The 27,904-nt window shown below is 48.4% G+C and overlaps 1 protein-coding gene across 2 annotated transcripts in view; it reads left to right on the top strand.

Moving 5' to 3' along the window:
- The first annotated feature begins 270 nt into the window (after positions 1-270).
- Positions 271-27,904, top strand: part of dmac2 (distal membrane arm assembly component 2) — a 38,655-nt gene continuing 11,021 nt past the window's right edge. The window contains exons 1-5 of one of the 2 annotated variants that reach the window (XM_063061267.1): positions 271-406; positions 15,254-15,435; positions 16,987-17,067; positions 24,023-24,162; positions 26,687-26,849. In XM_063061267.1, coding sequence (XP_062917337.1) covers positions 374-406; positions 15,254-15,435; positions 16,987-17,067; positions 24,023-24,162; positions 26,687-26,849 — 599 coding nt within the window. In that variant the 5' untranslated portion in view covers positions 271-373. Of the gene's footprint in view, positions 407-7,106; positions 7,923-15,253; positions 15,436-16,986; positions 17,068-24,022; positions 24,163-26,686; positions 26,850-27,904 lie in introns of those variants that run through there. The other variant, XM_063061266.1, reaches the window with a different exon arrangement.

Below are 27,904 nucleotides of genomic sequence, written 5' to 3'. Positions count from 1 at the left end.
GCCTTTGTACTGCTGCCACAAAACTACAAACTTCATAATGCGAGACAGTGGCAATAGACTTGATTGTGATTCAGTGGTGAAGGCAAGCTTGAATTCTATTCCCCTGGGTGGATCCTCGAAGTCTTGCTGCCAAGCCAGGAGTCCTTCTCCCCTCCCGCGGGGGCACCTGCCTCTCCTCAGTTCGGATTCCGTTCCCGACTCCTTGTTGTTTACGACGAGCTGCGTCTTGTGATCGGCTCTTCTGGAATTTTCCACTGGTGAACAGCGAGAGTGAAGTAGCTGTGTGTTACGGTCTGAAACAGTGGAGCCTTACAGAACGCAATGAGTGTCCCTTCCAGGGCTAGTTAACTGAAGGGTGGCTGATTCAGAACATATGGGACCAGGGAATCCTAATTTCTGGCCTCCGGTAAGGCACTGTATGTTTAAACTCACTACATAGTGTCTATAATCTATAGAACGTGGCGTGTAAGTGAGTCAAGAGCAGTTTTACATACATATACAGTGACTTAGACAAAATTAGCGGAGACACTGAACCTAGTAGATACAGGAGTAAATTATTCAGCAAAACAGACATCATATTGAGACACTCTGGTAAGAAGAGGCCTGCTCGACCCAATATTACATGACATGGGATTGGATTATGTGATTAATGGACTTATGGCTAAGTTTGCTGATGATGCAAAGATAGGTGGAGGAGTGGGTAGTGTTGAGGAAACAGCGAGCCTTAGATAGTTGGAAAGTGTATGGTCATGCACTTTGGTGGAAGAAATAAACAGGCAGACTATTATTTAGAAGGGGAGAGAATTCAAAATGCAGAGATGCAAAGGAACTTGGGAGTCCTTGTACAGGATACCCTAAAAGTTGACTTTCAGGTTGAGTCAGTGGTGAAGAAGACGAATGCAATGTTGACATTCATTTCTAGGGGTATAGAATATAAGAGCAGGGATGTGATGTTGAGGCTCTATAAGGCACTCATGAGACCACACTTGGAGTATCGTGTGCAGTTTTGGGCTCCTTATTTTAGAAAGGATATACTGACATTGAAGAGGGTTCAGAGAAGATTCACGAGAATGATTCCAGGAATGAAAGGGTTACCATATGAGGAACGTCTGGCAGCTCTTGGGTTGTATTCCCTGGAGTTCAGGAGAATGAGGGGGATCTCATTAAAAAGCCTGAACAGATTAGATATGGTGAAGTTATTTCCCATGGTAGGGGAGTCTAGGACAAGAGGGCACGACTTCAGGATTGAAGGACGTCCATTTAGAACTGAGGTGTGGAGAAATTACTTTAGTCAGAGGGTGGTAAATCTGTGGAATTTGTGGCCACGAGTGGCTGTGGAGGCCAAGTCATTGGGTGTATTTAAGGCAGAGATAGATAGGTTCTTGATTAGCCAAGGCATCAAAGGGTATGGGGAGAAGGCAGGGGAGTGGGGATGACTGGAAGAATTGGATCAGCCTATGATTGAATGGCAGAGCAGACTTGATGGGCCGAATAGCCTACTTCTGCCCCTGTACCTTATGGTCTTGTGGACATTTTACATGCTAAATATCAAAAGTAACAGCAGGACAATTCTATAGTTACAATGTATTCTACAATGCTTCCTGTGAATTACATGTAGTTTTCAATCGCCTCCTTCTTCGCACCCACACTCCAGACACCCAAAACGATTGTTAATCTGCACTGTCTGCTTTGCAAACAACTCCAGTCGGCAGCTCCAGGAGAACTATGGCCCCGGGCTGCATTTTAATTTCAGTCTACAATCCAACAAGGCAGTTTAAGGTGTCGCTACTGAAGGTGGTCGACAGCTTACCGGCGGTTCGTACAATTTAAATGCCAGGCCAGACGGACTTTGAAAAGGCAGGGTGTCGGGACCAGAGGCGAGGGTCGGCCCTGTTCTGCTCGCTGCCTTGTGACTTCTGCTCCGCTCTTTGCTACACTGAGACTGCTCCGGGCTTCGTGCCTGGGACCTCCGCGGTGCTTTGCTCCACTGTGTGGTGAACTGAGGCCTGCTCTGGGCTTCGTGTCGATGGACGCATTCACGTCCTGCGTGCTGTTGTTTGCCTTTACTGTTTGCACGATTTCTGTTTTTTTTCTCTCCCTCTGCTCATTGGGAGTTGGTCGGTCTTTTTTTAAAAAATGGGCTCTTTTGGGTTTCATCAGCTCCCACATATTACAGTCAAATCTCTCTGCCTGCTGTGATTTCTATAATTTTAGTTTAATTAATAGGCATCCGTTATTCTCACGAGATCATGGATTTGTGCCTTGGAAGGTTTCCAGGGTGCAGGCCTGGGCAAGGTTGTATGGAAGACCAGCAGTTGCCCATGCTGCAAGTCTCCCCTCTCCACGACACTGATGTTGTCCAAGGGAAGGGCATTAGGACCCATACAGCTTGGCACCAGTGTCATCGCAGAGCAATGTGTGGTTAAGTGCCTTGCTCAAGGACACAACACACTGCCTCAGCTGGGGCTCAAACTCACGACCTTCAGGTCACTAGTCCAATGCCTTAACCACTTGGCTACGCGCCAACACAATTTTAGTTATGTATTTTTATATATTAATTGCATGTGGCTGGGCTGCTCGGCCTGGTGGAACTGTTTCTACTGACAGGAGAAGGGGCGAAGGGGGGTTACTGGCACCTGAGAACCTGTCGCTTCGGGCAGCTGAGGTCGGCAGCTCATCTAGGAGAAGGACAGCTCTGATCTCAAACCTCCGCTGCCTCGCGACTGTACCCACTCATGGGGAAGGCTTCGGGAGTAAACCCCAAGGGAAAAATCCAGAGGCGGGGTCCCTGAGGCAGCCCTACGTTGAGTTTGGCGTTGACTGGCAACTCCTGTGGCGCCGCTGGTGCTGAACTGTGTCGGTCTCTGCCGTTCCCCCAGCCTTCGTCAGCTACGTGGAGGGGGGGAGCCGGCTGCATGGGCAACAGCTTGCTGTCCGTGTCGTATGGCTCTGGTAGGCAGCCAGGGCGCAGTACTGAACCTGACCAACAGAGAGCCTCATACCTCACGGAAACAGGCCCTCGGCCCAACTCATCAGACGGAGCACCCTCCTCCGTCCGCCACAACAGACAGGATCTCCCGGTAGCCACCCACTTCAACTCTGCTTCCCATTCCCATTCCGATATGTCCGTACATGGCCTCCTCTACTGCCATGATGAGGCTAAACTCAGCTGGAGGAGCAACATCTCACATACCGTCTAGGTAGTCTCCAGCCCTCTGGTATGAACATTGAATTCTTCAACTTCCCTCCCCTCCCTTCCCCTATCCCAGTTTCACTCTGCCCCCTCCCCCAGCTGCCTATCACCTCCCTCATGGTTCCGCCTCCTTCGACTACCCATTGTATTTTCCCCTATTCCTTCTTCACCTTTCCTGCCTATCCCCTCCCTGCCTCCCCTCCCTCACCCCTTTATCTTTCCCCTTACTGGTTTTTCTCCTGGAACCTACCAGCCTTCTCCTTCCCACCCTCCCCCCACCTTCTTTATAGGGCCTCTGCCCCTTCCCTCTACAGTCTTGACGAAGGGTTCCGGCCCGAAATGTCGACTGATCGTTTCCATGGATGCTGCCTGACCTGCTGAGTGTTCTGAGTGTTGCCCAACTCATCCGTGAGTTAGTCCCACCCGCCCGCGTTTGGCCCATGGCTTTCTGAACCTCTCTTGTCCATGTAGTAATCTATATGGGTTTTAAATGTTGCTGATGTGCCCACCTTAACCACTATTTCTGGTAGCTCGTTCCGAATACGCACCATCCTTTGGTGAAGAAGCTGCCCCAAATGTCTCTTTCCTCTGATCTTAAACCGATGCCCTCTTACATTTGTCAACTCTTCCTTGTGTGCTTTCACCCCATCCATGCCCCCATCACCTTGTATGCCTTAATACGCCTGCTGAATCTCTGACAGTTGTGGGAATTGTCCCAGTCTACACACCCTCACCTTGCGACTTAGATCCCCAAGACTGGGCAACATCAACCCTACATAATACTCCCAAAGTATGGCCTTCGCCAATTGCAATGTAACTGGGGTGGCGTGATACTGTAGTGGTTGGCACAGTGCAGACGACCCAGGTTCAATTCCCGCTGCAGTTTGTATGTTCTCCCCTTGACTGCAAGGGTTTCCTCCAGGTGCTCTGGTTTCCTCCCACAGTCCAAAGATGTACCGGCTGGTATGTTCACTAAGGAGGACATAAATAATCTTCCGGAAATAGTAGGGGACCGAGGGTCTAGTGAGATGGAGGAACTGAGGGAAATGCATGTTAGTAGGGAAGTGATGTTAGGTAAATTGAAGGGATTAAAGGCAGATAAATCCCCAGGGCCAGATGGTCTGCATCCCAGAGTGCTTAAGGAAGTAGCCCAAGAAATAGTGGATGCATTAGTGATAATTTTTCAAATCTCTTTAGATTCTGGACTAGTTCCTGAGGATTGGAGGGTGGCTAATGTAACCCCGCTTTTTAAAAAAGGAGGGAGAGAGAAACCGGGGAATTATAGACCGGTTAGCCTAACATCGGTGGTGGGGAAAATGTTAGAGTCAGTTAACAAAGATGTGATAACAGCACATTTGGAAAGTGGTGAAATCATCGGACAAAGTCAGCATGGATTTGTGAAAGGAAAATCATGTCTGACGAATCTCATAGAATTTTTTGAGGATGTAACTAGTAGAGTGGATAGGGGAGAACCAGTGGATGTGGTATATTTGGATTTTCAAAAGGCTTTTGACAAGGTCCCACACAGGAGATTAGTGTGCAAACTTAAAACACACGGTATTGGGGGTAAGGTATTGATGTGGACAGAGAATTGGTTGGCAGACAGGAAGCAAAGGGTGGGAATAAACGGGACCTTTTCAGAATGGCAGGCAGTGACTAGTGGGTACTGCGAGGCTCAGTGCTGGGACCCCAGTTGTTTACAATATATATTAATGAATTGGATGAGGGAATTAAATGCAGCATCTCCAAGTTTGTGGATGACACGAAGCTGGGCGGCAGTGTTAGCTATGAGGAGGATGCAGGGTGACTTGGATAGGTTAGGTGAGTGGGCAAATTCATGGCAGATGCAATTTAATGTGGATAAATGCGAGGTTATCCACTTTGGTGGCAAAAACAGGAAAACAGATTATTATCTGAATGGTGGCCGATTAGGAAAAGGGGAGGTGCAACGAGACCTGGGTGTCATTATACACCAGTCATTGAAAGTGGGCATGCAGGTACAGCAGGCGGTGAAAAAGGCGAATGGTATGCTGGCATTCACAGCAAGAGGATTCGAGTACAGGAGCAGGGAGGTACTACTGCAGTTGTACAAGGCCTTGGTGAGACCACACCTGGAGTATTGTGTGCAGATTTGGTCCCCTAATCTGAGGAAAGACATTCTTGCCATAGAGGGAGTACAAAGAAGGTTCACCAGATTGATTCCTGGGATGGCAGGACTTTCATATGATGAAAGACTGGATTGACTAGGCTTATACTCTCTGGAATTTAGAAGATTGAGGGGGGATCTTATTGAAACGTATAAAATCCTAAAGGGGTTGGACAGGCTAGATGCAGGAAGATTGTTCCCGATGTTGGGGAAGTCCAGAAGGAGGGGTCACAGTTTGAGGATAAAGGGGAAGCCATTTAGGACCGAGATGAGGAAAAACTTCTTCACACAGAGAGTGGTGAATCTGTGGAATTCTCTGCCACAGGAAAAAGTTGAGGCCAGTTCATTGGCTATATTTAAGAGGGAGTTAGATATGGCCCTTGTGGCTAAAGGGATCAGGGGGTATGGAGGGAAGGCAGGTACAGGGTTCTAAGTTGGATGATCAGCCATGACCATACTGAATGGCGGTGCAGGCTCGAAGGGCCGAATGGCCTACTCCTGCACCTATTTTCTATGTTTCTATGTTAATTGATTACCTACTGCCCGTTACACCGCTGGCGTTTAGGGCGGCAGTGAAGGTCCTCCATCTCTGGTGGTAGTCATGGCTTCCTTCATCGTGTCAGTAGCTTCCCCTCGGTTTTCACTCCTGTCAGTCAGGCAAGTCCCGGGTGGAGACTCACTCAGATGTAGAAGGATGCTTCATTGCTGTTTCTGTAATAGTCAGGGTTGTTAGCCCTGAGCTGAACCCCCGAACCTGGAGGGTTGGTGGACCACTCTTAGTCTGGCCTCTGCCCTTTGACCTGTTTGTCATGGGTGACCCTACCAAGAGCCAAAGCATAAAGCCCTGACTCCAGCCAACACAGCTCTCCGGGTCATTGAGGTACACAAGCCTTCAAACCCTACGACAAGGTTATGGTCCTCTTGGAGGTGCTAATTGGTCATTGGGCATTGTCCCCTGACTAGGCTCAGATTAAATTGGGGGGGGGGTGTTGCTGGGCGGTGTAGCTCGAAGAGCTTATTCCGCGGTTTCTCAATAATAAAAAACAAGAACTTGCCAGCTCCTATGCTCAGTGCCTGACTGATGAAAGCCGATGTACCAAACGCCTTTTTCACCACTATCTTGTCATACCCTCTAATATAGCTTCCTCACGGACCAGAGCTAAACCACATTCACAACTTCGTAGTTTAGATTTCACACACTGATTTTGATAGTGTTGGTAGAAACAGTTCTGCTGGGCTTAGCTGAGTCACGCGTGAAAGTCAGCATCCGGCCTCAGTTGTCAGAGGCTATTTGAGGTGTGTCTTGTGATGTGCCGTGTCGTATGATGTGGGCGATCATGGTCTTTGACCACGATTGTTCTTGGCAAATTTTCCTACAGAAGTGGTTTGCCATTGCCTTCTTCTGGGCAGTGCCTTTACAAGACGGGCGACCCCAGCCATTATCAATACTCTTCAGAGATTGTTTGCCTGGCATCAGTGGTCGCATAACCAGGACTTGTGATCTCCACTGGCTGCTCATGCGACCATCCACCACCTGCTCCCATGGTTTCATGTGACCCTGATCGGGGGGGGGCTAAGCAGGTGCTACACCTTGCCCGAGGGTGACCTGCAGGCTAGCGGAGGGAAGGAGCACCTTACACCTCCTTTGGTAGAGACGCATCTCCACCCTGCCACCCAGTACACCATTGGGAGCATTTAATAGAGCTTATCCCCGCTGTTGTAACGTGAACGAAGTCAGTGGAGAGATACTGAAGCTAGTGGGTACCAGAAATGTTTTATTCAACAAATACTCCCAGCCCAATATTACATGACCTTTTTATATGCTGAGATCAAAAGTAACAGCAGGACAATGCTTCATTTGAATTACATGTAGTTTTCACATACCCCCTTCTTCGCACCCACACTCCAGACACCCAAATCAAATGTTTTTGTAACTGTTCTTGAACCTGGTGGTGCGAGTCCCAAGGCTCTTGTACCTTCTGCCTGATGCCAAGTCTCTGGATGCTCTCAAGAAAGAGATGGATAGAGCTCTTAAAGATAGCGGAATCAAAGGTTATGGGGATAAGGCAGGAACTGGATACTGATTGTGGATGATCAGCCATGATCACAGAGAATGGCGGTGCTGGCTCGAAGGGCCGAATGGCCTACTCCTGCACCTATTGTCTATTGTAGTGCAGATTGTGTCTCACATAAGTGGCATTTAATTAAAGGGTTAAAAAAATTAATCACGTGGAACTTTCTATCCGCTTCCCTCTTCCAGAGGTTTGAAGAGTTCAGCAGAAGCCGTGGCGCTGCCCGGTCCTCCCGCCAGACGTGGCGCCGCCCGGTCCTCCCGCCAGGCGTGGCGCTGCCCGGTCCTCCCGCCAGGCGTGGCGCTGCCCGGTCCTCCCGCCAGCCGTGGTGCTACTCGGTCCTCCCGCCAGCCGTGGCGCCGCCCGGTCCTCCCACCTGCCGCGGTGCTACTCGGAGTCCCCGCCTCCCAGAGGGTCCACTCTTGCTCAGTCCGCTCACTCCTCTGCGCGGGGATGAGGGATGGCGGCGGCAGTGCTGAGCCACCGGCTAGGACTGTACTCCAGGCGAACGGTAGGGAGACGGGGGCGGCGGGCGGATTTCTCGTTGCTCCCGGCGGAGGATGAGCAGACCCTATAACCCCCTCCGGGATAGGGTGGGAATCGGAAAGCGAGAACCAAGAACCAAGACCTGGGTCCGACCTGCGTCTGATGCTCGGGAAGCGAGCTCAGCGACAGGTCGTAGCCCCGCCTCCCGCCTGCCCATCACGTAACCCCGCCCCCTTCCCAGCCCCGCCCACTACAACTGTCCATCATCTCCATGACCAACCCAATTCCAGCTCGCCTCAGTCCCTCTGTTGGCGCCGCCCCACAACACTCTGCCAATCATCCGCATAACCCCGCCTCGTCCCCCCCACCACCTAGCCCCGCCCATCGGCACTGCAGCCACGCCCCCATCCCACATTGGCCCCGCCCCTCAATCACTTTTGGGCTCTTGAATAAAAGGGGATAACTACACTCAATTTTTTTTATTAAGTGCAGTCGTGAACAATAGCCAGATCAGAGTTGTAACCACAACCAATGATCTCACTTTAAGGACTCTTTATTTTGTTATTTCATGTTTTCGTTATTAATTGCTATTTATTTCCATTTGCATTTCCATACTCTGGTTGATCTTTCATTGATCTAGTTATAGTTACGGTAAGCCAAGCTCGGCAAACACAGCAACATTAAACGCCTAAACCCCAGCTATGAATATCCACCAGCATCCTAAAGTTACTATTCTATAGATTTGCTGAGTATGCCCACAGGAAAATGTATCTTCGGGTTGTATATGGTGACATAAATGTACTTTGATAATAACATTTTCTTTGAACTTTGAACTCTGAACCCAATGCCTTGCCCCTTGCCACTGTGTATCAGGTCAGGGTTGAGGAGTGTACAGGAGCAGGAGCAGGCCACTCGGCCCTTCAAGTATGATCATTGTCTGATCTCCACCTCTGCGCCAGTACCCAATAGACCCCAGTTCCCTGATCTTTCAAAAATGTACCTCCCTCCTCTATAAATGCCCGCAACGATCTCGGTTCCATACCTGCTTGGGTTGGTGAATTCCCAAAAATGACGGGGAGCTACTGCACAGGATCGAAGTAATCTGCAGAGAGTTGTAAAGTTAGTCAGCTCCATCATGGGCACTAGCCTCCATAGTCCAGGACATCTTCAAGGAGCGATGCCTCAGAAAGGTGGCAGCCATCATTAAAGACCCCTATCACCCAGGATATGCCTTGTTCTCATTGTTACCATCAGGGAGGAGGTACAGGAGCCTGAAGGCACACACTCAACATTTCAGGAACAGCTTCTTCCCCTCTGCCATCCGATTTCTGAATGGACACTGAACCCGTGAACACTACCTCACTACTTTTGCACTACTTAATATAATTTAGTACTATATATTAATATATCACTATTATTTAATATATTACACTCTCTCTTTCTCTGTTTGTATGTGTATACATGATATATATATATATATATATAGATTAGATTAGATTTTATTGTCATTGTGCTGAGTACAGATACAAAGCCAATGAAATATATTTAGCATCTGACCAGAAATGCAAAGAATAGTGTTATTTACTATATATTATATACATACAGTAACTCATTTTCTTTTTCTCTCTATTATCATGTATTGCATTGTACTGCTGCCGATTCCTTCATATTTTGTAACGGTGCCCTCTCACTGGAGATATTCTCATTAGAATCTCAGTATCTGCCTGCTCATGACCCTGTAGCATTTTAAAATTTGCAATAACATAAGGGACTTCATCTTCCTCTCACCCCACCATACCTGAACACCCCAAACCTCCCTTTTCCTCAGGCACAACCAACCCCTTTCCCCCTTCCGATCCCAGCTCTCATCCGTGCCGGATTTTCACCATTCCCTCCGACCTTCCCTTCTCTGAGGCAGGATATTCTGTTCTCAATAAGGGCCTCTGCCCTGTCCTCCTGCGCCCACACCTCAGCGAGTTCCACGCCTGCAATGACACTAAGCTTTTCTCCCGCCGCCTTTGTCTCCCAGCTTACTTCTTTGGGAAGGATTCTCCACCCCGCACCGATGACCCCTTCCCCTGTCTTCAACCCTCCTCCTCTTCCTGGACACCCCGCCCTGGTCTTCTGCCTGCCTTGGACCTTTTCACTGCCAACTGCCAATGGGACATTAACCATCGAGACTTCAACACTCCTCTCCAGTTCCAACCTCATCCCTTCCAAATGCTGTGCTCCCCATTACCTCCGCACCAATCCTGACCTCGCCACCAAACCCGTAGATAAAGGCGGTGTTGTAGTAGTCTGACACACTGACCTCTACCTTGCTGAGGCCCAGCGACAACTGCTAGACACCTCCTCTTACTTACCTCTCGAACAGGATCCCATTAAGGAGCACCAGGCACTCTGATCTTATTAGATCTCCCATCTACCGCCATCAACCTCACAGTTCCTGCACCCTGCACCTCCTGTTTCTACCTCCTACCAAGATCCACAAACCCACTTGTCCAGAAAGACCCATTGTTTCAGCTTGTTCCTGCCCCACTGAACTCATATCTGCCTACCTCAATTCTGCCTTATTCCCCCCTCCCCAGTTCGGTCCCTTCCTACTTACATCCGTCACACCTCACAAGCTCTGGATCTTTTCAAGGATTTCAGGTTCCCTGGCCTCCGTCATCTTATTTTCACTATGGATGAAAATCCAGTCCCTACACACCTCCATCTCCCACCAGGAAGGCCTCAAAGCTCTCCGTTTCTTTCTGGACACCTCCACCACCACTCTCCTCTGTCTAGTGGAACGTCCTCACGCTCAATAATTTCTCCTTTGGTGCCTCCCACTCCCTTCAAACAAAAGGTGTAACCATGGGCACTCACATGGGTCCCAACTATGCCTGCCTTTTTGTTGGCTATGTGGAACAGTCCATGTTTCAAGTCTACACTGGTGTCTGTCCCCCATTTTTCCTGCGCTACATCGATGACTGCATTGGTGCTGCTTCCTGCACCCAGGCTGAACTCGTCCACTTCATCCACTTGGCCTCCAACTTCCACCCTGCTCTCAAATTTACTTGGTCTATTTCCGACACCTCCCTCCCCTTTCTCGATCTCACTGTCTCTGTCTTTGGAGGCAGCTTATCCACCGATGTCTATTACAAACTCACGGACTCTCACAGCTGCCCGGACTATACCTCTTCCCACCCTGTTACTTGTAAAAACGCCGTCCCCTTCTCTCAATTCCTCCGTCTCCACCACGCTCTCAGAATGAGGCTTTTCATTCTAGAACGAGGGAGATGTCCTCCTTTTTGAAAGAAAGGGGCTTCCCTTCCTCCACCATCAACGCTGTTCTCAACCACATCTCTTCCATTTCACGCATGTCTGGTCTTACCCCGTCCTCCCGCCACCCCACCATGGACAGGGTTCCTCTTAACTTCACCTACCACTCCACCAGCCTCTGCGTCCAGCACATTATTCTCCGAAACTTCCGCCACCTCCAATGGGATCCCACTGCCAAGCACACCTTTCCTTCCCCTCCCCTCCACTTTCTGCTTTCCGCAGGGATCGCTCCCTACGCGACTCCCTTGTCCACTCGTCCCTCCCTGCTGATCTCCCTCCTGGCACTTAACCTTGCAAGCAGAACAAGTGCTACATCTGCTGCTACACCTCCTCCCTCACAACCATCCAGGGTCCTTAACAGTCCTTCCAGGTGAGGTGACACTTCACCTGTGAGTCTGTTGGGGTCATCTACTGTATCTGGTGTTCCCAGTGTGGCCTCCTGTATATTGGGAGACTGTTTCGCTGAGCACTTACGCTCTGTCTGCCAAAACAAGTGGGATACACCAGTGGCCGTCCATTTTAATTCCACTTCCCATTTCCATTCTGATATGTCCATCCATGGCCTCCTCCACTGCCGTGATGAGGCCACACTCAGGTTGGAGGAGCAACACTTCATATTCTGTTTGGGTAGCCTCCAACCTGATGGCATGAACATCGATTTCTCAAACTTCCAGTAATGCCCCCAACCTCCCTCTCCTTCACCATTTCCCATCCCCCTTTGTCTCTCTCACCTTACCTCCTTGCCCACCCACCACCTCCCTCTGCTGCTTCCTCCACCTTTTCTTTCTTCCACAGCCTTCTGTCCTCTTCTATCAGACTCCCCCTTCTCTAGCCCTGTATCTCTCTTACCAATCAACTTCCCAGCTCTTTACTTCATCCCTTCCCTCTCCCAGTTTCACCTATCCACCTTGCCTGTCTCTCTCCCCTTCCCCCACCTTTTAAATCGACTCCTCTGCATTTTTTCTCCAGTCCTGCCGAAGGGTCTGGGCCCGAAACGTTGACTGAACTCTTTTTCATAGATGCTGCTGGCCTGCTGGGTTCCTCCAGCATTGTGGATTTCCAGCATCTGCAGATTCTCTCTTGCCTGTAACATAAGGGATTAGTTTAGTTAGCCATTTAATGATCAGTTTATTTGGTTTGGGACAACATTTTGTACTGAAAGGCCTGTTCCTTTGCTATGTGTTTTATGTCCTGATAAGGTCGCCTTCCACTCTTCTAATTTCCAAAGAGTATTGACTCAGTCTCTTTTGCTGCTCACGATACGATAACCCTCTGATCCAAAGAGACTGGTTGATCTCCGGAGGACTGCAGGATAATCCCTGTGTTATTGACCCCATTCTTGAAGGAGTGGTTGGCCACCATGCAGTTTGTCTTTGTAGATGGATGGGAGTCTGGGAGAGGCTCTTGTGTGATTGATCCTGACAGAGCAGGGTAACTGGTGGACGGTCAGTCCCTGTGTGACTGGTCACCGATGAAGAGAGTGATTGGAGGACGGTCCCTGTTTGTTTGTTCACTGTTGAGGAAGGTGATTGGGGGACGGTCCCTATTTGTTCACCGTTGAAGGTAATTTGGGGACGGTGGCTGCATCGTTGAGGAAGATGATTGGGGGACGGTCCCTGTGTGGTTCAGTAGAGAAAGTTGGAGGATGGTCCCTATTTGTTCACCATTGAGGAAGGTAATTGGGGGTCGGTAGCTGCATTGTTGAGGAAGGTGATTGGGGGATGGTCCCTGTGTGTTGAGGAAGGTGATTGGGGAACGGTCCCTGTGTGGTTCACTGTTGAGGAAGGTGATTGGGGATGGTCTCAGCGTGGTTCACCATTGAGGAAGGTGATTGGGGGACGGTCCCTGTGTGTTCACTGTTGAGATTTGAGGACAGTCCCTGAGTGTGTCACTGTTGAGATTTGAGGACAGTCCCTGAGTGTCACTGTTGAGGACGGTGATTGGGGGATGGTCCCTGTGAGATTGTTTACTGTTGGAGGGTAGGGTGATTGGGAGACGGTCCCTGTGAGATTGTTTACTGTGTGTTGAAGGGTAGGGTAATTGGAGGACGGTCCCTGTGAGATTGTTTACTGTTTGTTGAAGGGTAGGGTAATTGGAGAACGGTCCCTGTGAGATTGTTTACTGTTTGTTGGAGGGTAGGGTGATTGGGGGACAGTGCCTGTGAGTGTTTACTGTTGGAGGGTAGGGTGATTGGGGGATGGTCCCTGTGAGATTGTTTACTGTTTGTTGGAGGGTAGGGTGATTGGGGGACAGTGCCTGTGAGATTGTTTACTGTTTGTTGGAGGGTAGGGTGATTGGGGGACAGTCCCTGTGAGATTGTTTACTGTTTGTTGGAGAGTAGGGTGATTGATGGACGGTCCCTGTGAGATTGTTTACTGTTTGTTGGAGGGTAGGGTGATTGGGGGACGGTCCCTGTGAGATTGTTTACTGTTTGTTGGAGGGTAGGGTGATTGGGGGACAGTGCCTGTGAGATTGTTTACTGTTTGTTGGAGGGTAGGGTGATTGGGGGACGGTCCCTGTGAGATTGTTTACTGTTTGTTGGAGGGTAGGGTGATTGGGGGACGGTCCCTGTGAGATTGTTTACTGTTTGTTGGAGGGTAGGGTGATTGGGGGACGGTCCCTGTGAGATTGTTTACTGTTTGTTGGAGGGTAGGGTGATTGGGGGACAGTGCCTGTGAGATTGTTTACTGTTTGTTGGAGGGTAGGGTGATTAGGGGATGGTCCCTGTGAGATTGTTTACTGTTTGTTGGAGGGTAGGGTGATTGGGGGACGGTCCCTGTGAGATTGTTTACTGTTTGTTGGAGGGTAGGGTGATTGGGGGACAGTGCCTGTGAGATTGTTTACTGTTTGTTGGAGGGTAGGGTGATTAGGGGATGGTCCCTGTGAGATTGTTTACTGTTTGTTGGAGGGTAGGGTGATTAGGGGATGGTCCCTGTGAGATTGTTTACTGTTTGTTGGAGGGTAGGGTGATTGGGGGACGGTCCCTGTGAGATTGTTTACTGTTTGTTGGAGGGTAGGGTGATTGGGGGATGGTCCCTGTGAGATTGTTTACTTTGTTGGAGGGTAGGGTGATTGGGGGACGGTCCCTGTGAGATTGTTTACTTTGTTGGAGGGTAGGGTGATTGGGGGACGGTCCCTGTGAGATTGTTTACTGTTTGTTGGAGGGTAGGGTGATTGGGGGATGGTCCCTGTGAGATTGTTTACTTTGTTGGAGGGTAGGGTGATTGGGGGACGGTCCCTGTGAGATTGTTTACGGTTTGTTGGAGGGTAGGGTGATTGGGGGATGGTCCCTGTGAGATTGTTTACTTTGTTGGAGGGTAGGGTGATTGGGGGACAGTGCCTGTGAGATTGTTTACTGTTTGTTGGAGGGTAGGGTGATTAGGGGATGGTCCCTGTGAGATTGTTTACTTTGTTGGAGGGTAGGGTGATTGGGGGATGGTCCCTGTGAGATTGTTTACTTTGTTGGAGGGTAGGGTGATTGGGGGATGGTCCCTGTGAGATTGTTTACTTTGTTGGAGGGTAGGGTGATTGGGGGATGGTCCCTGTGAGATTGTTTACTTTGTTGGAGGGTAGGGTGATTGGGGGATGGTCCCTGTGAGATTGTTTACTTTGTTGGAGGGTAGGGTGATTGGGGGACAGTGCCTGTGAGATTGTTTACTGTTTGTTGGAGGGTAGGGTGATTGGGGGACAGTGCCTGTGAGATTGTTTACTGTTTGTTGGAGGGTAGGGTGATTAGGGGATAGTCCCTGTGAGATTGTTTACTGTTTGTTGGAGGGTAGGGTGATTGGGGGTCAGTGCCTGTGTATTTGTTCACTTGAGGAAGGTGACTGAAGGATGGCCCCTATTTATGGGGTTATAGGGCAGACAACGTGTTACTCCTCAGCACTAGGGGAGGCGTTTGTGGAGACTAACCCCTGCTGTTGTGGACAGATGATTTGGTCAGCCCCTATGTGACCTCTAAGTGTTGGGTGTTGATTTTGTGTTCTCTGTCTCTTCTCACTTTTAACACTGACATATTATATTTAATTCCAGATGCGAGGCTACCAGGTCTTGGCGCCACTCTGCTGCCAGGCACATTCCCACCCTTCGAAGCCAAAGCACGTTCACTGGATGCAGCGTGGCCTGCTGAAACTCTACGAACGTTTTTATGATGTTGAAAACCTTTTCAATTGGAGCATGGCCTTGAGAAACTGGAACCTGAGGAGGAAAAATGCGTATGTGCTATTCGTCAACAACGGCTATTTAAATTAGCATGGAGAAACATCCCTAGTTGGGTCATAGTTCAACAACACCTGAGCCTTATACTGTCTGGCCATTTCATTTAGTACACCTGCTCTTTAATGCAAATATCTAATCAGCCAATCATGTGGCAGCAACTCGATGCATAAAAGCACGCAGACATGGTCAAGAGGTTCAGCTGTTGTTCAGACCAAACATCAGAATGGGGAAGAAATGTGATAGTTTAATAGTTCCATTTAATATCAGAGAATGTATACATTATACAACCTGTATTTCTTACTTTCCGCAGACATCCTCGAAACAGAAAAAAACTCCAAAGAATGAATGACAAAAAAAAGACCTACGAATCCCAAAGCCCCCTTTCCCTCCTCCCATGCACAAGCAACAGCAAGCAGCATCAACCCCCCCCCGCAAAATATTCCAGCATAAAGCATCAGAACTCCCAACACCCACCAAGCCAGCAACAGCAAAGCCCCCAAAAAGAGACCACGGTCTACAGTCCATCAAAAACCTACTGCTCACTCCATCATTTCGACATCACACAGGCTCTCTCTCTCTCACACTAACAAGGGAGAGACAGACATCACTCCTTCCACAGTGACGGGGGGGACACCAGTGGCTATTTCGATCTGAAGCATTGTTTTTATTTCGAGTCCCCTGACTCGAGAATCGGCAAAGCGAAGACAGCCTCTGACTCCCGCTGTCCCTCGATGTTCCGGCTCCCGCTACGTCTCAGTACACGACACCGGTGAGAATTCCCGTCCACGGGGCCACGCGGGCCCCGAAGTTGCCCGACTTCAGGCTGAACGTGGACGTACCGAAACGTGGCCGATCTGTGAGCTCCAAGAACAGGAGCGTGCGGCCATACAGAACCGCAGTTTGAGTGTCGCTGTAGTTCAAGGATCCCAACAGGACCCCAGCCACCCTGAAAAGAAAAACAGAGACATTAGAATAGGAAGGATTCAACGGTTGCACTGATGAGCCTTCTAGCGCTATCTTCCACACTGTTGCCACAAAAGAAAACAAATTTCATGACGGATGTGAGCGGTGGTAAACCTGATTCTGATCTGGGTCTCTATTGTGGACTAAGAGTGGAAAGGAGGCAGGGAGAGGGGAATCATGGTTGGGGAAAAGGGGAAGGGAGAGGGAAGCACCAGAGAGACATTCTGTAATGATCAATAGACCGATTGTTTGGAATCAAATGACCTTGCCTGGTGTCTCAGGGCTGGGTGTGTCTGCACCCGCACCCCCGGCTCTCCTTCTCTGCCACCTGTCCCACACCCCTCCTGCGGCGCTCCACCCTCGCCATTCCCAACATCCTTTGCTCCTGCCAGATTTACAAACTCACGTGGACAAGTACAGCTGTAAAAGCCATAGGCAGCCCAGCTATATAAGTGTGCCTAAGAGCTTTGCACAGTCCGGTAGATGTTGCCTTTTCGAAGCGGTGCCTCCTGTAGATGCTACTGATGACGGGGAGGGGTGTGCCCATGGTGAGCCTCTTAACTGAGCTTCTCTCCTCGTTCCAGGTACTACGGGTACACCCAGAAAACATACGGCATTTACATCGCAGCGGCCTACTACATCTTGAGCCAGCAAGGAGCTGTACGGTAAGTCCTTGCTGCCGTTCTCCTTGCTCGGTACCGACAATGCGGAGCGCTGGATCTGTTAGCTGTTGGGGAATCGGCCATTTGGCTCATCGTTCCAGCACAGTCAAGGGCGCTGCTTCGTAGCTTTCGTGACCCCAGTCCCATCCTGACCTTGTTTGGAGTTGGCTCGTTCTCCTGTGACCAGTATAGACACATTTGTCTGTAACTGCAAAGAGAAAGTCATTGAAGGGTTTCCACGGGGGCTCAGTGCCTCGTCCACTTCTACCGTAATTCACATCACAGACCATCTGTAAAGATGCAAACACGAGGAAATCTGCAGATGCTGGAATTTCTGGCAACACACATAAAAGTTGTCTGCGTTCACCAGCAAATTTTACGTGTGTTGCCGTTTGTAAAGATTCCATTTTTACAAACAACCTTCAGTTGATTTTCTTTGTAAGTTTGGAAAATGCACAAAAATCACTCCTTACGGTAACTGTACCTCCATACTGTTGTACTATAGTGGTAGTCCTTTGGATTCGAAGAAGACACGCTGTTGCGTGGTTCATCTGTGGACACGGAGGTGACTCTGCAGTCCCAGACTAGAAGCGCAGGGTCCAGCACAATGGGGGCACTGGAGGTCCGTGGGTGTAATAATTGGGGCTGCTGTTCTGTGACACCGCTCATGGTTTTTCCATCAGTTTTTGGCAGCGCCCATCTTCAAATTGCATCAAAAATACATAAGACGGTTAAGAAAAGTAATTACTAGAGGTGGAAAGGGAGAAGAAACCTGTTCTTCTGCTCATAAGAACGAACGTACACTCAGTGGCCACTTTATTAGGTACACCTATCACCTCGTTAAAGCAAATATCTAATCAGCCAATCACATGGCAGCAACTGAATACATAAAAGTATGCCAGTGTGGTCAAGAGGTTCAGTGGTTGTTCAGACTAGACATCAGAATGGGGAAAGAAATGTGATCTAAGTGACTTTGACTGTGGCATGATTGTTGGTGCCAGATGGGGTGGTTTGAGTATCTCAGAAACCGCTGATCGCCTGGGATTTTCACGCACAACAGTCTCTAGGGTTTACAGAGGATGGTGTGAGAAACAAAATAAAATCCAGTGAGCAGCTGTTCTGTGGGCGAAAACGCTTGGTTAATGAGAGAGGTCGGAGGAGAATGGCCAGACTGGTTCAAGCGGACAGGAAGGTGACAGTAACTCAAATAACCACGCGTTACAACAGTGGTGTGCAGGAGAGCATCTCTGAACGCACAACATGTCGAACCTTGAGGTGGGTGGGCTACAGCAGCAGAAGATCGTGAATATGCTCTCAATGGTATCTTTATTCGGTACAAGATGAAGTGGCTACTGAGTATGTACTTTAAGATTCAATAATTGTATGTATATGTCAGGCATTTAAATGGGGGGGGCAGTTTGTAGTAGGTTTTACTTAAGAATGTGTTATTAGCATTAAAGTGGGCCACTTGGTTCAAAGTAAATTTATTATCAAAGTACAATCCTCTTCCCCAACCCCTCAATATTGTGAGCTTAATGAATTCCCCATTAATGTGTTTCAATTGTTCTTAGTTTCCACAGTCTCTATTTGCAGGCAAATTCCTGGGGTTGATTCTGTAATCTGTGAGTTCACTGATAACAATTTTGTTAACAGTGTGTGTAGATATATATGTCAAGATCTCTGTGGACCCAACCTGGTCCCAACATATTGATGCAGTTATAAAGAAGGCAAGACAGCGACTATTCTTCATTAGGAGTTTGATGAGATTTGGTATGTCAACAAAAACAGTCAAAAACTTTATAGATGTAACGTGGACAGCATCCTGACAGGCTGTATCACTGTCTAGTATGGGGGTAGGGCTACTGCCCAGGACTGAAAGAAGGGGCAGAGGGTTGTAAATCTAGTCAGCTCCATCTTGGACACTAGCCTACAAAGTATCCAGGACATCTTCAGGGAGCGGTGTCTCAGAAAGGCAGTGTCCATTATTAAGGACCTCCAGCACCCAGGGCATGCCCTTTTCTCGCTGTTACCATCAGGTAGGAGATACAGAAGCCTGAAGGCACACACTCAGCGATTCAGGAACAGCTTCTTCCCCTCTGCCATCCGATTCCTAAATGGACATTGAAACCTTGGACACGACCTCACTTTTAAAATATATATTATTTCTGTTTTTTGCACAATTTTTAATTATTCAATATATGTCTACTGTAATTTATTGATTTTATTATTATTTTTTTCTTCATTTTCTGTATTATGTATTGCATTGAATTGCTGCTGCTAAGTAAACAAATTTCATGGCTCATGCCAGTGACAATAAACCTGATTCTGATGTACTGTGCATATACACATATATACAGCTAGGGAGCCTAATACCTTTGCACAGTACTGTAGGCCTGAAACGTTGCCTGCTTATTCCCATCCACAGATGCTGCCTGACCTGCAGAGTTCCTCCAGCATGTTGTGTGTTTTGCTCACTGCATTTCACTGTACGTTTTGACGTGCATGTGACAACTAAAGGCAGTCTTTAGTCTTTTTATCTCCTGCCCAACGTTAGACATGGCACAGATGGTGGGGATGTTTGATGATACAGTACTGTGAAAAAGTCTCAGGCATCCTGAACTACTTACTCATAGCTAGGACGCCTAAGACTTTTGCACAGTCCTGTACTGTAGTAATTTTATATATTACGTTATACTGTTGCTGCAAAAGTAAACAAATTTCATGACATATGTGAGTGATGATAAACCTGATTCTGATCTGGGTCTCTGTTGTGGACTGAGAGTGGGAAGGGGGCAGGGAGAGGGGAAGCATGGCTGGGAAAAGGGGAAGGGAGAGGGGAGGGAGCGGGAAGCACCAGAGAGACATTCTGTAATGATCAATAAACCGATTGTTTGGAATCAAATAAGCTGATCTGGTGTCTCAGGACTGGGTGTGTCCACACCTGTGGCCCCCTCCCTTGGCACTCCTTCAGTGCCACCTGCACCAATGGCCTCATTACAACTCCCACCCAATGAGTTGAGAAGAGGGCTGTTAGCATAGGATTATTTAGCAAGTGGAACAAATACGCACACACACAAATAGCGGTAGTCCTTTGGATCCGAAGAAGACACTCTGAAACCTGTGCGTGATGGTTTTAAGTGGAACAGCCGTTACACAGGGGCAATCCCACTCTCTCGGCAGAAGAGACCTTGATCCAGTGGCACGGACAACCGTTACGGCTGGAGACCTCTCCTGCTGCAGTGGATGACCAGGACGTCTACGTGCCTTGTCGCGCTCTTAGTGCTCCACAAACGCCTGCTGGGCCTGCCTTCTTGACCGTTGGACCATTAATCGGTCTTCCCCGCTCAGTCTGCCAGGGCCAGACTTCATACGCTGGGACAGGCAGACCCCCTACCTCACCGAGGGTCGAAGACCCGTTGGCTACCCTCAACTGGTTTGGCCCGTCTGCCGAGACGGTTTACCGGGGTGTGGCCGCTGTGCGTGTTACAGCTACTTGGAGCCACAGGTGAGAGCTGAGCACCAGGTGGGGACCAAAGGTGGACGAGCTGCCCTGAAAAAGGGCACGGCAGGCCCCCCCAACAGAGGTGCTACCCCTCCCTAGACACCCCATACACCCCACACAAATACACACCAAATAACCAACACATTCTAAAAATTAATTTTATTGAGATACAGTATGGAACAGGCTCTTCTGGGTTTCAAACTGTGCTACCCAGCGATCCTCCAATTTAACCCTAATCATGAGACAATTTGCAATGAACAATTAACTTGCCAACCGGTACCTCTTTGGACTGTGTGAGGAAACCAGAGCACCCGGAGGAAACCCATGCGGTCACGTGGAGAACATACAAACTCCTTAACAGCAGCAGTGGGATTTGAACCCTGGTTGCCTGTACTGTAAGGTGTCGTGCTCACCACTGCACCGGTGGTCCTCAACCTCTGGGCCGCGGACCGATACCGGGCCGTGAAGAATGCAGCGGTGGTCGGGATGCACCCAACACATCTTTAAGAAAAAAGCCAAAATAAACAAGCTAATTAATTAGGTGCCGCCCGGCACGTAAGTGTCGGCCCAGATCAGAGGCGATTGCCGATTGTGTCACCTCTGATCTGGGCCGACATTTACGTGCCGGGTTGTACCTAATTAATTAGCTTGTTTATTTCGGCTTTTTTCTTAAAGATGTGCTGGGTGCATTCCCGCTACCGCTGCACCCCTGCATGCTTCGCGGCCCGATATCGGTCCGCGGCCTGGAGGTTGGGGACCACTGCACTACACTACCGTGCCACCCTCCCTGGTAGTGGTAGCGAGGAAATTGAGGAACTCTTGATCTCCCGTTCCACCAAGGCATGGTCTTTACACTTCATGTGCCAGCCTGTACCGCTCTTCCTCTTTAACTGTATCACTTCATTCTGCATTCTGTTTTCCTCTTTACTGCATCAGTTTACTTCTTCAACCAGTGATCAGATGGACGACGCAAAATAAGCTTTTCACTGTGCTTCAGCACATGACAGTAATAAACCACGAACAGAGGAGCCCTTTGTCCCAGACGGTTGAGAGCTTAGCAGAAGAAAGTCACAGCGGTCAGGTCTCTGGCACTGAGTCTGGCTCTGTGACTCAAAGAGAACAGGGGAGAAGAGGCGAGCTGTGGTGATGGGGATTTGTTAGCTCGGGGAACAGAAAGGAGGTTCTGTAGACGAGACTGAGATTCCCGGATGGTACTTTACCTCTCGGATGCCTGGGTCTGGGACGTCTTGGATCGAGTCCTCAGCATTCTTAAGTGGGAGGGTGAGCAGCCAGAGGTCGTGATCCATGTAGGTACCAATGACATGGTAGGAAGTGTGACCAGGTTCTGCATAGGGAGTTCAGGGAGTTTGGTGCTAAGTTAAAGGGCAGGACCACCAGGGTTGTGATCTCAAGATTGCTACCCATACCACGTGCTAGTGAGGCCAGAACTAGGAAGATTATACAGGTTAATACAGTGACTAAAGAGTTGGTGGAGGAGGGAAGGTGTCAGACTTTTGTATCATCGGGCTCTCTTCCAGGTAATGTGGGAAGAAGAGTCATCGGAGTCCTGATCAAGCGTCTCAGCCTGAAACATTGGCTGTTGAAACCCCTCCATAGATGTTCCCTGACCTGCTGAGTTCCTCCAGCATTTTGTATGTGTTGTTCCAGGTTTCTTATCCCTCTGCTCAATCTCTTGTGTTTAAGATGCACTCCTTAACGTTATCTCTTATTCTGTTTAAGTTCCTGTGGATCATGAAGTTCCCAAAGTGGAAAATTGCCTTTGATGTCAATTAACCCCTCTTCAGTGTAGGGAGGGAGAGATATTCCCTCATGTTCAAGTTCAAGTTCAAGTTTAATTATTATTTAACCATGAAAACAGCCAAACAAAACCGTGTTCTTCCAGGGCCAAGGTGCAAAACACATTACCAACAGCACACAGCACAAACGGTGCATATGGTTACGATAACAGAAAAACATACAGTCGCAAAGCAAATAAAATAATATAGCCCAGGTCCCAGACTGGTATGACTGTAGATTGTCCTCGTTTCGTTAGCTCCAATGCTTCTGTAGATCTTTGTTATTCTTTACTTCTGAAAACAACATTTCTGTTCCAGTGATGATGACCCTAACTTGGGGGAAGAGCATCTGAGTTTTCACTGAGTCTTCTCACATCCTTCCGTAACTCCAAGCTATCTCCATCTTCCCTCACCCCAGGGTTGGTTCCTCCTGCCTGGGACTCATCATCTATCTTTTAATTTTGTACCCTATCAAAGAACTTCTCGCTGTTCCCCTTTTACCCTGCCCCTGTACACACTTACAACCTGTTACACCGACAATAGAATGGTCCAGCACAGGAACCCACAACGTTAACGTTTGTGCCGACCACAATGCCAATTCAAACTCATCCCGCTTGCCTGCACAGCGTCCATATCCCTCCATTCCCTGCTTATCCACCCGCCTGTCTATGTACCTGTTAGGGACTGGTCTTGTGTTTGCTGCCGTGAGCAGTGCATCACATCACCCTTCCAGTCCTGATGAAATTCGCTGATCTGAAATGTTAACTCCGATTCACTCTGTCACAGATTCTGTTTAATTTCCAGCTGGCCTGCTGAGCACTGGATTTGCCTTTGCAGATTTCTTTGCCTTTTGAAGGGTTGGGTTGTCAGGAAGTCGGGCTAGAGCAGGAGTGCCCAACCCTTTTTTATGTCATGGACCACTACCATTAACCGAGGGGTTTCGTGGACCACAGTGTGTTCTGTCACTGAGTGGGCACAGACGTTCTACCTGTCTGTGTTGGATTCATCGTGGCCTTGGCTGAAATAAGTTGCAGAAAGTTGTAAAATTAGTCAGCTCCATCAGGGGTACTAGCTTCCATTGTATCCAAGATATCTTCAAGCTGTGGTGCTTCAGGAAGACCTCGTCCCTCATTAAGGAAACCCCACTGTTCAGGACATGCCCTCTTTTCATGATTACCATCAGGAAGGAGGTACAGAAGCCTGAAGACACACACTCAGCAATTCAGGAACAGCTTCTTCCCCTCTGCCATCCGATTCCTGAATGGACATTGAACCCATGAACATTACCTCACTACTTTTTTATTTGTTAACTTTGCACTAATTTTAACTTAACTATGTAACAGACATATATATATATATACTTGATGGAACTCAATTTTTTATATTATTATGTATTACATTGTACTGCTGCCGCAAAGACAACAAATTCTACAGTATAGGCTGGTGATATTAAACACACAAAGTACCGGAGAAACTCAGCAGCTCAGGCAGCATCTATAAGGAAAATGAACACCCAAAGTTTTGGGTCTTCAACCCAAATCGTCGACTGTTCATCTCCGTACAACAATGCTGCCTGAACCTCCTACACTTTGTGTGTTGTTCCAGATCCTAACGTCTGCCTCGTAGTCTCTGATTCCCATCGGTTTGTTTTTTTTTGCAGCTTTGCAGGGAAGGACGAATGGATAAGGCCAAACAAAAAGGGAAAGTTCAGCTGGGACTTCCTCAACTTCAAAGAGGTCCCATTGGAAGCGGTAGACGCCAGCGGCTGCTCGATAACCTACGACGGATTGGAGAACTTGGGTGAGTGGCGAGTGAAATTGGGAACGACGGTTAATCAGTGACTCTCAGCCTTGCTTTTATAGAGCGTAGAACAGTACAACACAGTACAGGCCTTTTGGCCCACAATGTTCTGCTGACCTACGTATATAAACCTACTCCGTGATCAATCTAACCCCACCCACCTTCACAGCTCACAACTCTGTTTTTCTTTCATCTACGTGCTTATCTGAGAGTCTATTAAATGTCCATAGCGTATCAGTCACAACCATCACCCATCCCTGGCAGTGCATTCCAGTCACTCTGTGTAAAAATGTTACCCCCTTTCCTCTACTCACCTTAAAAGAATATTCTGTGGTATTAGCCATTACCACAATGGAAAGGAGGAGCTTGCTACAGCTTACTCTCCATATCGTACTGCCCAGGCTTGCATATCTAGACAGCTAGAACACAACATCCATGGTCAACTCTGACTGACGGAGGCCTCAGTGTTATTTACACTGGACAACAAATGCTTTCCAAAAGTGTTGCTTCCTCAGCATTTTATTTTGTTTATGATAGACCATTTGAAGCTGAACACAAGTATAATTTCAGACTACTTGTGTCACATAGGAATTTGCAGAAACGAGAAATTAACTTTTATTGAATATAACGTGTTTAATTACATAACAAGGCTGACGCTTTGCAATGGTTCAACTAAGCAAAAAATCTTTTGTTGATGATTTTTGTTTGTACTCAGTGTATGAGGCTTCTCACTTAAGTGTCCAATAATAATCAGCCAGCGTTGATGGATTCCACTTGCCCTGATACCGTTTCCCCATGACCGCAGTGTCCTGGTGAAACCTTTCATCATGTTCGTCACTGACAGTGCCAGGATTTGCAGGGAAGAAGTCTAAATGGGAATGCAGAAAATTAATCTTTAGTGACATGTTGCACTTCATGGTTTTGTATGTTTGAAGCATGTTGTCAGCCAGCTGCACGTAGATTGGTGCTCTGTAGTTGCCAAGAAAATTTTCGACAACATCCTTGAATGTAAGCGATTTTTTCCAGTCCCACTAGAAGTTCTTCAAATTGCCTGTCATCGATGACCTGTTTGATTTGTGGACCAACAAAAAATGCCTTCCTTAATCTTAACATCAGTTATCCTGACTTGAATTATGAATTGAAATAACAAGTATAGACGATTTCAAAAAAATGGTGTGTGATTGGGAAATTTCATGGCAATTTTCATGATCGACTGCCCAAAATCCATTAGATACACCCAAAAGTATTCAGAAAGTAAAATCTTTGTTGTCCAATGTTATCAAAGTCCATATGCAGTGTACAACTGAGACTTGTCTTCGCACATACAAATCTTATACTCCTCTATCAAGTTGCCTCGCAGTCTCCTTCATTCCAAGGAGAAAAGCCCTAGCTCATTTAACCTTTCCTCAAGGGCATGAGACAATCTTTTCAGCTGAGATCTTGTCAGGAGGGATGTGGAAAAAAAGATGCTGACCATCTACCTATCCCACAAGGATCTGTTCTGGGACCTCTTGTCTTTTGTGATTTTTATTAACGACCTGGATGTGGGGGTAGAAGGGTTGGTTGACAAGTTTGCAGACGACACAAAGGTTGGTGGTGTTGTGGATAGTGTAGAGGATTGTCGAAGATTGCAGAGAGACATTGATAGGATGCAGAAGTGTGCTGAGAAGTGGCAGATGGAGTTCAACCCGGAGAAGTGTGAGGTGGTACACTTTGGAAGGACAAACTCCAAGGCAGAGTACAAAGTAAATGGCAGGATACTTGGTAATGTGGAGGGGTATTAACGTTAATAAAAACTCCATCTTTCTGAATAAGCCTACCGTGTGGAACCTTGCAAATGCCTTACTAAAATCCATATAGATCACATCCACTGCACTACCCTCATCTATATGCCTGGTCACCTCCTCAAAGAACTCTTATCAGCCTTGTTGGACACGATCTGCCCTTCACAAAGCCATGCTGACTATCTCCCATCAGACCATGATTCTCTAAATGCCCAGAGATCCTATCTCTAAGAATCTTTTCCAACAGCTTTCCCACCACAGATGTAAGGCTCACTGGTCTATAATTACCCAGACTATCCCTACTACCTTTTTTTAACAAGGGGACAACATTCACCTCCCTCCAATCCTCCGGTACCATTCCCGTTCAAGGGGGAGATTAGAGGAAGGTTTTTTACTCAGAGAGTGGTTGGTGCGTGGAATGCACTGCCTGAGTCAGTGGTGGAGGCAGATACACTAATGAAGTTTAAGAGACTACTAGATGGGTATATGGAGGAATTTAAGGTGGGGGGTTATATTGGAGGCAGGGTTTGAGGGTTGGCACAACATTGTGGGCCGAAGGGCCTGTACTGTGCTGAACTATTCTATGTTCCATGCTCTGAGGAGCTTGTTGCCTTGCTGCATAACTCTGTGACTTCAGTTGTGACTGTGATGTTCTTGTGAAACAGTGTGCGAGACCTTTCTGCACGGAGCGTGTGATGTAAATCCCCCTGTTTCTAAGTGGCATGCCTTTGCTCGTTTAGTGGGCTTGAAGGAGCTGAAGCACCTGCATCTCAACAACTGCCCCTACATTGATGACTGGTGCCTGAGCCGCCTGCATGTGTTTGGAGAGTCGCTCGAAGAGCTGGGGCTGGCAGGTTGCCCCAGGATCACGGAGAGAGGTCTGGCCTCGCTGCATCATCTGAAGTAAGTTGGGCCGGCCATTTACGGGCGTGCTAACCCCTCCCTCCCCTTCCTGCTCACGTGTCCGTCGGAAACGCCTCTTAATTGCCTCTGTCACGTCTGTTTCTACCACTACCCCGGCAGGGCTTTTCCGGGCGTCCTTTATATATAAAGGCATCCGTTAGTCTCGTGAGACCATGGATTTGTGCCTTGGAAGGTTTCCAGGGCGCAGGCCTGGGCAAGGTTGTATGGAAGACCGGCAGTTGCCCATGCTGCAAGTCTCCCCTCTCCACGGCACCGATGTTGTCCGAGGGAAGGGCATTAGGACCCATACAGCTTGGCACCAGTGTCGTCGCAGAGCAATGTGTGGTTAAGTGCCTTGCTCAAGGACACAACACGCTGCCTCAGCCAAGGCTCGAGCTAGCGACCTTCAGATCACTAGACGAATGCCTTGACCTCTCAGATTCAGATTTATTTCAGTCACAGACTCAAAGCACATTTATTATCAAAGTACGTATACCGAATACAACTCAGAGATTCGGCCTCCCGCAGGCAGCCATGAAACATAAAAAAACCACGGAACTCATTCAAGAAAACATCAACCACCCGATGTGCGGAAAAAAAAAACAAATTGCGCAAATGACAAAAAACGAGTGTACAACACATAGAATATCAAACATCAAACCAGGAGGCCAGTAGTGTTCAGTTCAGTTCAGCGTCGTTCCGATAACCAATGCAGGCCGCAGAGTCAGTCTTTGCCAAAGCGCCCCAGTCCAAATCGAACAATCCACTTGCCTTTACATACTGTGAAATGTGTTGTTTGCGTTAAAACCCAACACAACCTGGGGATGTGCTGGGGACGGCTGCACATTCGAGCACCGACCCAGCCCGTGACGCTGGGCAGAACGACGCAGAACACAACAAAACAGAACGCAACAACAGCAAAACAAGCCTCTCCCACTCTCCCTCCCATGCACCGCCAACTCCAGGACAGGGTCCAGGGCCCAGGGCCCAGGGCCCAGCCCCCTGCTCCCTGCCTCCAGAATTCAGCCCTCAGGCCTTCATTTCTGGACTTCCGA

This window comes from Mobula hypostoma, chromosome 10 (genome assembly GCF_963921235.1).
Source record: "Mobula hypostoma chromosome 10, sMobHyp1.1, whole genome shotgun sequence".
In the NCBI taxonomy this organism is placed as follows: domain Eukaryota; kingdom Metazoa; phylum Chordata; class Chondrichthyes; order Myliobatiformes; family Myliobatidae; genus Mobula; species Mobula hypostoma.
This window is presented reverse-complemented; position numbering and strand designations above follow the sequence as displayed.